General features: G+C 40.8%; 1 protein-coding gene across 1 annotated transcript; it reads right to left on the reverse strand.

Moving 5' to 3' along the window:
* Window positions 1-1,510: 1,510 nt before the first annotated feature.
* gal3st2 (galactose-3-O-sulfotransferase 2) lies at window positions 1,511-9,169 on the reverse strand. The gene is made up of 5 exons (XM_056611415.1): window positions 9,141-9,169; window positions 5,198-5,320; window positions 4,920-5,031; window positions 4,489-4,809; window positions 1,511-4,222 (listed from the first exon to the last, which is right to left on the reverse strand). The coding sequence occupies exons 2-5, from the start codon at window positions 5,278-5,280 to the stop codon at window positions 3,437-3,439; spliced, it is 1,302 nt and encodes a 433-aa protein (XP_056467390.1). The 5' UTR covers window positions 5,281-5,320; window positions 9,141-9,169; the 3' UTR covers window positions 1,511-3,436.
* Window positions 9,170-13,131: the final 3,962 nt, after the last annotated feature.

The following is a 13,131-nucleotide window of genomic DNA, read 5'->3' on the forward strand; positions in this document are numbered from 1 at the left end:
AGCCTCCCAGACACCTTTTACCTCCAAGCAATACCACTTTTTAAGTGAAACTTTGTTGCCTTTTTTGACATTTTGCACTATTTGCACTATTCATATTTATTAGGGTGCCATGCACAAAGTGTGAGGCACCCTATTGTAAACCTTTAGTGTTATTATTTTTCTGTCACTTTTGACTTACACAGCTTAAACCGCTTGCACGCTTTTTATGAGCTTTCTACAGCTGTAGAGGCTGACTAAAGATTAACAGAGGAATAATATTACACTGACTGGCCCAAAGGTGGCGCTATAGCAATAGTCCAAAAAATGCAAACTTTGAACAAGCATATCTCATGACCCCTTTAACTTACAGTCATGAAACACACAGTCATGAAACCCACACATGCATATCCTAATGACTTTCTTGCGATAGATTTACGACCATCTGATTCTAGAACTTCGCTAAAATCACTAAATTCCCTATGGATCCTAAGTTTTTTAACTCTTTTTGACAAAGATTCTCTGGCACATATCATCTATGGACCAATGTCTTCAATCTGATATAAAGGGAAGTCTGTACAATAAAGGATAAATCACCCAGGAGCCATTGAATTCCAAAAATGGTGTGGTTTAGAACGTGTTTAGATGCTTCAAAACGGACTCCTATGATCTTGAGTCCAATACAAAAGTTGTTCAGAATCAAATTGTGAACAATAAAAAGTCTGCATATTTAACTTAGGGTGTGGCATCGAAATGGCCGTGGCTTGTGACTAAAAGGACCACAGTTCATGGACGGAATGTTTGATTGGAGCGGGACCAACTTAGTGGCTGTTTTGGACCAAAGTTCCAATTGTTCATGTAAAATGAAGTCTATTGACCAAACAACACGGCCGCCTGAGGCTCAAAATCGTCCAAAATTAACGTAACGCCAAGAGCCAAGGTTAACTAAAACCAAACATCATCAAACTTGGTGTAGTCAAAGGCACATGGGTCAAGATTAACCTTTCCAAATAGTATCCATATCAGGCTATAGGGAGCGCTATAACAATACACTGAAAATGCAACCTCTCCAAATTGTACCCAGATCGGGCTATAGGGGGCGCTATATTAATTAACTGAAAAGGCAGACTTTGGGTGGCCATATTTTCTGATCCCTTTCTTCTACAGTCATGAAATCCTGTAGACATTTTTCTCTCCTCCTGTTGAGCAGATTTTCCCGGGAAACCAAGAACCGGTAAAAAAATTGCAGCTGGACGTCCAAATTAGCCAAATCAATGTTAGGTGACTAAAGGCGGGGTTAACTTGAGTCAATCATCAGCAAACTTGGTGTACTTAAAGAAGTTCATCAAAATAGGACTATAGGGGACGCTAAACCAATCAATTAAAAACTTTAGAGATTCATAACTCCTCAGCCTTTTGACGTACAGTCATGGAAGTTTGTGCGCCCATCACCAAGCTGAGGCTATTCCAGCCTTGTCAACCATATGCAAACAAAAAAGGTCTTGATGGTGTGCTACAGGGACTAAATGGTCTATCAGGGTCTTCATGGCCTGCGTCAGAGTCTTAATGGCCTGTCAGGGTCTTAATGGTCTATCAGGGTCTTATTGGTCTGCTTTAGGCTGCTAAGGCTTGCAGCTTTAATTGTATTTTGTAACTGCTTTCTTGCTTACTTATCTGAACTATCTCTCTATCCCTTTTCTTTTCCCTCCTTTGGACTTTTTTGAGTGGACCTTGCAAACTTCTCCATAGGTTTATCTCTCTGCTGTACTTATGATGAATAACTTTGATATGATTTCGATTTGAAAAGAGATTAATAGTAAATAGCTGTTCTATCAAATCAGAATCAAATAGGCTCTTAAATGTTACCTGCAGCTTGTATCATTATTTTTTTCATGCGTAACTGAAAAGAAACATAATAATGATGGAGAAGTAGAAGGTGTCCTTGGGCATCAGCTTTTCCAACTGTGGGATGCGACATAGGTTAGAACGGCGCACAGACCTTCGTACAGAGGAAACAGTTTTGTAAAATCAAAGATGAGAGTAATGCAGGACATATCATGAGCGTCAATATTTCAAAAAGGGTTACCAGAGAAGAGGCTTTAGATTCTGGTATTTATTCAGCAACCAAAACCAGAACACAGATTTAATGTTAACCAAAGCCCAAATACAAAATATTGCTTCTCCAACAATTTGTTCACCTGTCCAAAGTAATCTTTCCTAAAGTATACATGGTTTAGTCTCTTAAGTTGAATAACTGGGGCAGAGGATACATACAAAAGTACATTCTGCATAGGTGTGTTTTGTTATGTTACTGTGTTATACACACATAGATACCATGCCCTGCATTGGCCCAATCTGTGCCTATTGCTACCATTTATCACAGAAAATAGTAGGAAAATAAATATCTATAAAGACTTCTTGATCCCGATAGAACTCATCCCTACACATCTAAATAGCTTCCGCTTATCTTGTAAAACACATTCTATAAATTATTTTGAAAAAGTGCGTCAGCATTTAGAACTTGTTTGTGCTTTGATTTTAAAAGAATGGATTATTCTACAATAGAGAAATTTGTTTTCTCTGATAATATACAGGATGACTTTCTACTAACACAATGTCATGTACAGTATAGCTGCCACAAGCATCAGCTCTCTCTTGTTTAAGTTATCCTCTCCCTCTAAGAACAGAACATCCTATTTTTGTCTGACCAGTATCTGTGCCTAAACCGTTACCCCTCCCCAAAGCAAATGTTTCATGAAGAGTCCATGTTGAGGGATCCAACAAGGATGAACATGTTTTCAAACTGATTATCAGAAATGCGTCGCCTGTTTCTTTCAAAAACAGCAGAAAGGTTTCAAACCTGTCACATCCCATTCAACTTTCATGTCATCTCCAGGTAGATTTAGTGTGCTGATATTTCATGTGATTAAGTGGATATGTTTTCTTTTAATGTGAGCTATATCAAAGACGATTTTCTGAGACAATAATGATTTCCGAATCTGAATGTGGAGTGTGCTCTGTGCATACTTTTTATATTCTGTCCAGGCCCTGAGACTCCTCAAAGTAGAATCCCCTGGATTATGCCAATACATGAGAGTGACATAGTGGGTTCTCGATTAATCTCTAATTGCTTGTTCTGCTTTGGGAGATCCATCAAATCCCACAGGTTTGCCTGCAGCGAACTCCCATTACCGATAAACCTCCATCGTGGTCCTCGTGATCAATTCAAGTATAATTTCAGGAAAATAGGAACAAAGGCATTTTCTGTTATTGTTGTGTTTCATGTTACATAACATATTATGCATTCTATAATAGGCCACTTCATGGCCTTTTTTGTGAATAAATAATCAGCATATTGTTCAGTACAGTACATCTTTGACGTTTTTTCCTGAACAAAACCTGTATGCAACCTAATGGTTTGGACCTGGTTTGCTTTGAGAAGCACAGCACAAAGTCAATGTTAAAACTGTTTCCTGTACAGATAGTCTGAGTACTGCAGCTCGGGCGTGATAAGCTTCTGGCACTTCAACTTGGCTCGGCCTTCCAGAGCTGCCTTTAAATTATAGCCCTGGATAACAGCCTTCCCGTACTGGAAGGGCTTCATCTTGACATCCTTTACGTGCTCGGGGTTCACGGGGCCGCCGTCCTGGAGGCACGCCGCCTGCAGCTGATCCCGCCGCCTTCGCAGCCGCCCCACCTCCCGCACCATCTCCTCTCGCCCCACCTCTGCGTCCACCCTCCTCCAGAAGGTGGCATTGAAATGGACGTACAGCCGCCAATCCAGGGCGTTCCACGCCTCCACCTTGGACGCGATGCGCGGTGGCGGCATGCGACGCGACTGCTCGCTGCGACTGTTGAGCTTGAAGGACACCACGTCGTCCAGGGACCAGCACAACGCGTGTTTGAGCAGCACCATGGACTCATCGAAGTACTCCAAGATGAGGACCAGGTGAAAGTCCTGCTCCACGGACGCCACAGCGGCCTGGGTGCGTGCCTCCAGGTCTGTTGAGTTGTAGGTGACGTCGTTGTCGAAGCCAAAGTCGAAAGCCAGGTTGTTGTGAGCATACTGGTTTTCGGCCACCAGGGGTTTGTAGTTCCACCAGCAGCGGTCTAGGAAGTTCTCCAGGCTGGTAGAGTTGTGGAAGGCCTCAATGCTCTTGTAGTAGGTGAAGGCGGACTCGAACATGGTGACGGGGTGCCTCATGATGGAGAAGTAGAAGGTGTTCTCAGGCATCAGCTTTACCAACTATGGGATGCGACAGTGGTTAGAACGGCGCACAGATCTATGTCAAAGTGACTGAAATAAATGTGCAAAGAATGTTGTAGAATGATTTCCAGTGCTGTAGCATGCAGAGCCTTTTAAAAAAATGTATGTCAATGTTCATCTTTAGAAGATGAAGAAACAGGAAAATTGGATAAATGGTCTAGAATCTATCATCCATCTAGGATCATCTGGAAAGATTGATATTTTCTTAGATTAGTAGACTAGTAGTATTGTTCCACAAAGCTCACCTCAGGTTTGTTGAACCTCAAGTGGTTGCAGATGATGTGGTACTCCTTCCCCGTCTTACTGCGGACACCCTCCACATAGGAAGAGTCAAAACGGTAAGGGTAAAAGAACTGGTGGTTCTTGTTCAACGGGAGGCCAAAAGTCAAGTTCCGTGCATCGCCGTAGCGATAAAGGATGTTGACGATGGTGCTGCTGGCCGTCTTGTGCGTCTTCAGGAACACAATGTGTTTTTTGGGCTGACAGACACTGTCGGGGCCTGAATCTTTGGGTTTGTCTTCACCTTGAGTCAATTGTTGCCTGACACCAGTGGGGTAAATCTCTCTCTGCGGATTCAAAAAAATGTTTTTGGTGGGTTAGTGCAACCTTTCCGATGTCCAAAAGATCTGAAGGTCTGCATTGTTGAATGTATTGTTGTCTCATGCTGTTCTCTTACCGGGGCTGTTGGCCCCTCTCTGACTGGCGTAGACACAGAGGTAGGGTTTCGCAAGGTCGCTGATGACTCATTGACCCTAAGGGTCATAAATCCCTCACTCCCTTTGCCATTTCTGGAAGGAAAGAAAGCCATATAGTCAGTTTCATATGAGAACCACCCGAGACCCCAACTTTGACTTGATTACAGAAAACCTGTCTGCTGTCCTGGCAACCTGTCCTGACATTACATTTATAATCAGAATTTTCTTTAAGGATAATTTATTATGCATGCAGATTTACCTGGTCTCCATTACATCGAGCAGGACCTCGGCGTACTGAAAGGCAAGGCAGAACACAGTGAAAGCCATCAGAGCCACCCACATGGTTCGCCGCTGCAGGCTGCGCCGCAATCTTCCCAAGCACCTGTAGAGGGCAGTCAAAGCATGTACTTGAATGCAACCCATGCAACAGATTCTCATTCTCACAATAAGTGCCACAGCACAGCAAAGGCACAATTAAAAATGTATCTGGTTGAGTTCTCAGTAAAACAAAATCAAAAACATGTATTTGTGATGCAATGATACGTTAATGAGGTCCAACACTCTTGTTTATTTGTCATGGGCTCAAGTGTGTGTGTGTGTGTGTGTGTGTGTGTGTGTGTGTGTGTGTGTGTGTGTGTGTGTGTGTGTGTGCGTGTGTGACCCTGTGAGTGAAATGTAGCTTCATTAATTAATCTGACTAGACTGTGTAGGGCTATGATACCACATGTTTAATGGAAGGTTCGTTTTTTTTGAGTGTGTATGCAATGCTGTGTGTAGGTTATTGTGTATGTGTGTGTGTGTGTGTGTGTGTGTGTGTGTGTGTGTGTGTGTGTGTGTGTGTGTGAGTCAGTGTGGATTTGTTGAGAAAGGCATGTTTATTTTAGTGTTATGCTTTTATCAAAAGAGAAACATATGTTATGGTAGACTATGACCAAAAGACAGACAAACAACAAACATCAACAACATAAATAATTGTGTTTGTTTTGTAAGTTGTGTGTTGGACTTGAAAATCAAGGTAGTGCTGAAAGGGATTGAGGGTGCAAGATATAGTAAACAAAGCTTGCTCACCATTCAAAACGCTCCTAATGCCACAAGATGTAACAAGATATCAAACCAGCACCTCTTGGATTTTCCATTACACTGCACCGTCTGTCTATCAAGTCTACCACTATCTTCCAGACATCTTAACAAAGAATGTATAAAGCTTGAAGGTACGCCCTTAAGAAATATGGGCTGCAATAGGGATCAAAGCCGCAGTTCATTAATCATGAATAATAATTAATAATTAGAGTTAGGGATAACCCTAACCCTAACACTGAGAATCATCATCATTATCATGATCATCATCATAACCATAACCATAACCAATAATAACATTTACTACGATGCTGATCCGACATGAGTTAACGCAACATACAAGTACCGCTAAAGGAGGGATAAGTGGTTGTTTTCAAAACCTTTGTGATTTAAACCCTGAACATTGTCTCAACTCCAAAAGCAAGGGCTATACTCTCTTACAGACACAGGGTTGAGAGCCTCTGGCTGCTCCAGGCCCTTTGGTCGGTATTGAGAGACAAGGCCCAACCCACTTAACAATGGGGCTGCCCACTTGCCCCCCAGGACGCCTAGGGCCTGTTTACAAATCAAAAGGTGTTACCTTTGGGTGCATTTCTCGCTACGTTAGTATTTGAATGACCCAGAGAATAAATACACCAGAAGACACTATAAATGTTTTAAGTTTCTTAAGACATACAATGTTTACATCATATGTCATATATATTATATCGTTTTTCTAAGGGATTCCCATTTGGCAACCCTTCATGGATTGCATTTTTTTTATGCTTCACCTTGGCAGCCCATGTAAACCTATGCTGTTATTGGCTCAAGTATTTACAATAAATGTGGATCTCTGTGACAGAAACACCCAAAACAAAGTGATATATATTTGATTTTCCATTTCTCAGGGAAAACATTGCCATAATAAATGACATTTCTGACAGCGTTTGTATTTAGAGGCAAGAAACTGGATCTTAGCTGTTCTCCTGGCACAAAAAACACTGACATGAACAGAGAATACGGCATCCTTTGGCCTGCGTGCACTCGTGATTGCTGGTAGCACCTCCTTAATTGCAAAGATTGAGGACAACAGGCATTCCAGGTTGCTTGAAAAATGCACATACACACATACACATGCCTCTATGTCTTTAACCACACACACACGCACACACGTAACTTTCATAAACCCATAAATGATGCACACCAACACACACACAAACACACATGCAGACAGAGAACAACGCAAAAATGACAGACAAACAGATATGTTTGTCTGTCATTGGGCCAAGTACCACGAAAACACACTTAAACGCAGAAGCAGTAAATAGAGTATCAGAGAGGGAGGGAGGGATGGAGGGAGGGAGAACCAAAAGACATTTTTAGCTTGCAGACAAAAAAGCAATAAGGAAGAGACCATTGAGCATACTGCCCTCTGGTTCTTCTGAGTTAGGGCAACATCTGAAGTGCCCCCTTCCCCCGCTCGCCCCTGCTGGCTAACCCACTGTTCAATTATGCTCCCCAGTGAATTAAGAGGCAGCTTTGGGTAAAAAATGCTTCCAGACAGCTCATGTGTCAGAGCCTATTGCCCTTAACAGTCCAACGCAGCTGGATGATAATACACATTTGTCATGTCTACATTTTGAAAGAATATTCTTGACTTCATTGTGTCTGTCCGACAGGGCATTTCATCTGGACTACAGGTATGCTAATGTGGCTCGTAGGCAATTCCCCCCCCCCCCCCCCCCCCCCCGCCCCAACCGTCCCCTTTAACCCGTGATCTTGTTTGTACATTTAAAGAGAAACAACCCATATGTCTATAGCTTGTGGAAAAACAAGAACACGTTGTTAACTAACTAAGAGACAAAGGTACAAAGCGTTGTTCTGATGCTTTACTTAGAAAGGTTAAGCAAAAGATCTATGGCTCCACAGACCACAGGCTCGCTTCTTGTTCGATTGCCGGTGCATTTGCAAGGCAAGGCATTTCTTTCTGTGCCGGTTTTACTGAGGCGCAGTAGTGAGCATGTCCATGCTTAACCCCCGTTCTCCACTCAGCACCCACTAAGGTCAACCCATTCAATCCCATAAAACAGAGACATTCAAATCAGTGTCTCGGCACGAGAGAGCGAGACAACATTCAAATGAACTGTGGAATTGGATCTGGGTTAAGGAACCGATACGGATTTGGTTACCTGTCGGCGTTCAAGCCTAGCGTGATGATTGATTACCAGGCGAAGTCATGGGCCGTAACGTGTAACAACAGGCTACAAAGGGCCTCATGTGGGTCATCAGCAGACAGGTGGTGGATTTTATCTTCAAAGACCATCCAGGTTGTCATTGTTGACCCATAATTCAGCAGGGACTGTTTTGTCACACAGTTCGGTTTCTGAGTGTAGATTGTATGCTTTAGTCAGAGATCACATGTATTATTTAGTGCCATTGACTGCCATTCTGCTTGCCAACGTGAAGGGAAACAATAATTTGAGACTGAACACTGACATCATTACTCCATCCAACCTTGTTTTCTTTGCAAACATGATAGTTATTTTGGCTAACTTTAAATTGGCATGTGCTGGTTGAGAGCAAAGAATAATATAATAATAATAATTTTGGTCCACATTTGGAAGTCTATTTTCTACAGGTTTGAACATGAAGGCAGACTATGGGCTATTAAAGCATTTATTTATGCAGGGTCAATCTCTGATCGAGGCACGTTGAAGGAACGCATTTTTCATCAACTCAATGATCTCTATATGCACACTCCATCAAACACCCACACTATAAACCAAGGTGAAAGTGCTTTAAAGCAAGTCAAAGTCATGTGGCCCAGTAAATCAAATCCAAAAATGCAACGCTTGCTGACTTACATCACAGATTTTGCTTTACTATGTTTTTGCTTTGTGAGAATCATTGATATTAAACTTTTATGTGTTTAATGACGAGCCGTACGGTGCTGGTAAAGCAATGTCACATTTATGGTTCTAGACATCGATAATATATTCTTACAACAACTCTATATTCTATTCAGGAATCGGGACTATCAGAAATATTTTGGAAAAAAAAACGAATAGTGTTAAAATAATTTAGCGTAGGGCAATTCGGAAACCGTTTATGTTTCTTAAATAAAACAAAATGAACGGTGAACTTACGAAGCGCATTGTATGGACGAGATGACGGAGGAGGGGGATTGATCCATAGCAGTTACTGGGTGAGGGGCGCATCTCCTCTACCTCGGGCTGTCCTCACACCGTGCCGTCCCATCGACGCTGGAGGAACCGCTCTCTCTCTCTCTCTCTCTCTCTCTCTCTCTCTCTCTCTCTCTCTCTCTCTCTCTCTCTCTCTCTCTCTCTCTCTCTCTCTCTCTCTCTCTCTCTCTCTCTCTCTCTCTCTCTCTCTCTCTCTCTCTCTCTCTCTCTCTCTCTCTCTCTCTCTCTCTCTCTCTCTCTCTTTTACTCGAAGTTCCCATGTGAAATCTTCTGGTGACGTCACCTCCACGTCAAATCGGAATGGTTAAGACTTGGATGCGGTCACGTGGTGCGTGGCGGGTGTGTGCGTGTGTGTACTCGTCGTGTGTGAGTGTGAATCCAAAAGCTTTGCCATCGAATCCAAAAGCTTTACTTGCTGTTGAACTGAATCTCGTGGGCGGGACCTACGTCGAAAGATGTGAGACACTATATAGCCTACTCTATTGGCCAGTCTCGATCTGACAAAATAATATGTATTTTTTAAACCATTACAATATCCTGTCCATCCGTCATTTTTGGAGGAGTTGGAAGAACAAAGTAATCTGTAATAAATAGGCGACAGTCATAAAAAAAGCACTTAACTAGTAACTGTAGTGACTAATTGACATAGCCACGGTGGTGATTAAAATGCTACAAATGATGTGCTCTGGATGTGTATACCTTTTGTTAGTCTTTTCTTGGCTTGATTCTCATTACTTGTATTTGCAGGATGCCGGGTGCGGTGTCATTTTGGGAGGAGTTGGAAGAACAAAGTCATCTGTAATAAATAGTCAACAGTCATAAAAAAGTACTTTCAAAACTGTAGTGACTAATTGGCCCGATACTGACATAGCCACGATGGTGAATTAAGTGCTACAATGATGTGTTCTTAACTCGCATAACTTTTGTTATTCTTTTCTTGGCTTGATTCTTACGGAATCTTTGTTCTGAGTGAGCAATAATCAGAGGGAGCTACAGGCAAAACGTGTTGCTCGCAATGCTCACAAAGATTCTCTAAAGTTTTTCAGCATGCAGTGGTCCATTTCACTTTTGTACTTCAAATGTTCCTGCTACCAACCCGTACCTGACGATCACACTGGCTGTGTACAAGGAGACCCTTTTGTTGTTTTACTCTAAAAATACAATTTACCAATGATGTAGGCCTTCGGGCCATGTAGACATTGCCTTCAGTGCATTGGTTCCTGTAAATGAACACATACCTTCACAAGGAATACATTTTCGAATCTTCTTGGTAGCCTTTTTACCTAAAATTAGTATTAAGCATTCTGTAAGACAGTAGTCATCTTTCAAACAATTAGGCATAACTGTGTTGACTGCCTTAGTTTGAATTGACAAAAAAGGTTAGAAAACCCTACTCCAACCTCATTATTGTGACAGAGGTATGAAAATAAATGTGAAAACCAAAAATCTTAATTTATTACATACCTGTACTCTTTATCATAAGACCATGGAAAAGATTATTTTTGACTGTCTTCATTGACAGATGGTTCGTCTAAAATAAGGAAAGGTCAATAAATCTTTGATAGACAATTACAAATGTTATATTCTACAACATTGAAAAAAAGTCTAACAAATGATCAAAGCAGTAAAAGTGCACTACATACCCATTTGGTAGTCTGGATATTATAATTTTTTGGCCTCCTCTTCGTCGGTAACTCCTCTTCTGAGCCACTCAATTCAGCAGTTGTAGTAAAATCATACTTCTCACATTCACTCTTACCAGCAATGGTAAAATGCATTCAAATGAGTAAGTCTTAATACAACAGCAACTGGGTAAAAATGCAGGTTTGGCTGTTATAAAATACTAGTTTAATTTTTTATATAAGCGGATATCATCTTGCATGCCAACAGTCAACAATAAACTGAGGCTATTGAATGAGAATATTGTTCTTCTTATTGCATATAATATTATTTTGTGAGGAAGGGGCAGGACTAAATAAGCTTTTTGCTTCCTCCTGTTTCCTCTCGAATATATTTTGTTGTTTTTTCTGGATGACTGTTAATTTGTGTTGTGCTTCTGACGTTTAGTTATTTTAAATGTTATGGTTATTTGTTGTAGTTCGAGATAAAGAACAATAAAACAGTCTCCCCAAAATGCACACACACGCAAAACTGACATTATAGCAAGCTAGAAATAACCAAACATACGTACGAGACTGATAGAGATACCTAAAAGTTCATATAAAAGAGAAAAATTAAGAAATCTCCATATGTTTGTGTTGACGTTTTGAAATTTTGCCTTGCGTAGATATGACCTTAGTCTTTGCCTTACAAAACACTTACCTGATTAAATCTTAATTTTTATTAACGGGAATTTCGTCCATGACTCTTCTGGTTCTTTTCAGTCCTTCAACGCTCCCGCAGCTCCTTGTGTAGGCCGCAATAAACCACCATTCTTAACCAAACATGATGGTATCACTTACTCCATCTCCATGGTCTCCGCTCTCCACACCGCTCTGGTCCACATTGTTCTGTTCTACAGGAAATACAAAAGAGAAAACTCAGAACAATGCGATCCGACAGTTAAAGTGAATAACCATCATTACATTATAACTAAAAACTTCTAACAAAGATTAACAGCTATTAGTGGCCTTACTCTCATCTTCTGTCACTTGTCCTAGATTGGTTAGTTCCTTTCACTGCCATGAAGCAATGGCATAAATACATAGCCACTTTTGTATGGTAGATAAACTGCCTTGTGCTTCAGTTTTTTCTCCTCAATCAGCTCTTGTTTTCGGTTCCCTCTTTCATCGCGCAGTACAGCAATGTTAATTAGTTTTGAGTCGCATGGACTGGTGAAGAAACTGTCCAAAGCGTCACACACACATGGCTTTTCTGGCCTTCTTTCCTTTACTAAGGCAAAGGCATGTCCCAAAAAAACAGGCGTCCTTCTTCTTAGTTGATATAAATGTCCCAAGTGCTGCTGGTGAGACATGAATTTTTGCATTGTCCATTTCTGCTATCCTCTTCGCTAGTTGTGCAATCGTTTTTTTTGCATTTCTGACACTTTTCTTTAGTTTTTGCAGGTGGTTTTCAAACTGAAAGGCAGAGATGTCATTCAAAGATGTTTCAAAGTGCCTTGCATCTTCAGCCAAGTGGATCAGGGCATGGACATTATAGGATGGAAAGATTGGGCTGTAGAGCTTGGTAGATGTTCTATAAAAATATACTAAAAGCTCTTCAGGGTAGCCAATGGATGACATCCGTGTATTGCCATTGGAGTCCAACGGTACAGACATATGGAAGCATTTATGTAGCAAAATTCAAATTGCAATGCAATTTGCAATTTGCAATTCAATAAGTCATTACATTATGCAATTGACAATTCATTATGCAATTTTATAATGTAATTTGTAAATACGTTATTCAAAGTGTATTTTAATATGCAGAGTGACAATGCAATCCTCAATTAAATTTGCAAAAATTATAACAATAAAAATAGAATAACATTTTGTCAAATTCTTTGAGTTCCTTTATTCAAATTGAAAAGCTATAGCGTCCCCGTGATTGCAATCCACTTCGCCACGCTCCGTGTGTTGCGATATTCAATTGATATGGAGCCAGTTTCCTGCCATAATTCAAACCTGAAAAAAAAAGTTTCAAAGGCTTGTAAGTCTGGGTTTGAAAACTCAACACCTTGTAAAAAAGGTTTTGCAACACTGAAAAAAGAGATTATAACCTGAAAAAAATTCAAACATCTGTAAACATGATTTTGTGTTCTATTTTATCTTCTTCATCATTTTCACCAACACATTTTCAAAGTTCAAACAATTTCACCAGCGCATTTGCAGAGTTTCAAGTCTGGCACTGTTCTAACAGTGTATTTCATTGTTTCCCGGTTTTGAAACCTTGTAAATGGGATTCTGCAAACAGGTGTTCATACATTGAGAAATAA

Source organism: Gadus chalcogrammus, chromosome 16 (assembly GCF_026213295.1).
Source record: "Gadus chalcogrammus isolate NIFS_2021 chromosome 16, NIFS_Gcha_1.0, whole genome shotgun sequence".
Taxonomy (NCBI): Eukaryota; Metazoa; Chordata; class Actinopteri; order Gadiformes; family Gadidae; genus Gadus; species Gadus chalcogrammus.

Coding starts and splice junctions, on each gene's coding strand:
- gal3st2 (XM_056611415.1), bottom strand. CDS start 5,280: ATGTGGGTGGCTCTGATGGCTTTCACTGTGTTCTGCCTTGCCTTTCAG. Junction 4,810..4,919: donor GAGAGGGGCCAACAGCCCCG/GTAAGAGAACAG, acceptor TTGAATCCGCAG/AGAGAGATTTACCCCACTGG. Junction 4,223..4,488: donor TGAGGTTCAACAAACCTGAG/GTGAGCTTTGTG, acceptor CGCATCCCATAG/TTGGTAAAGCTGATGCCTGA.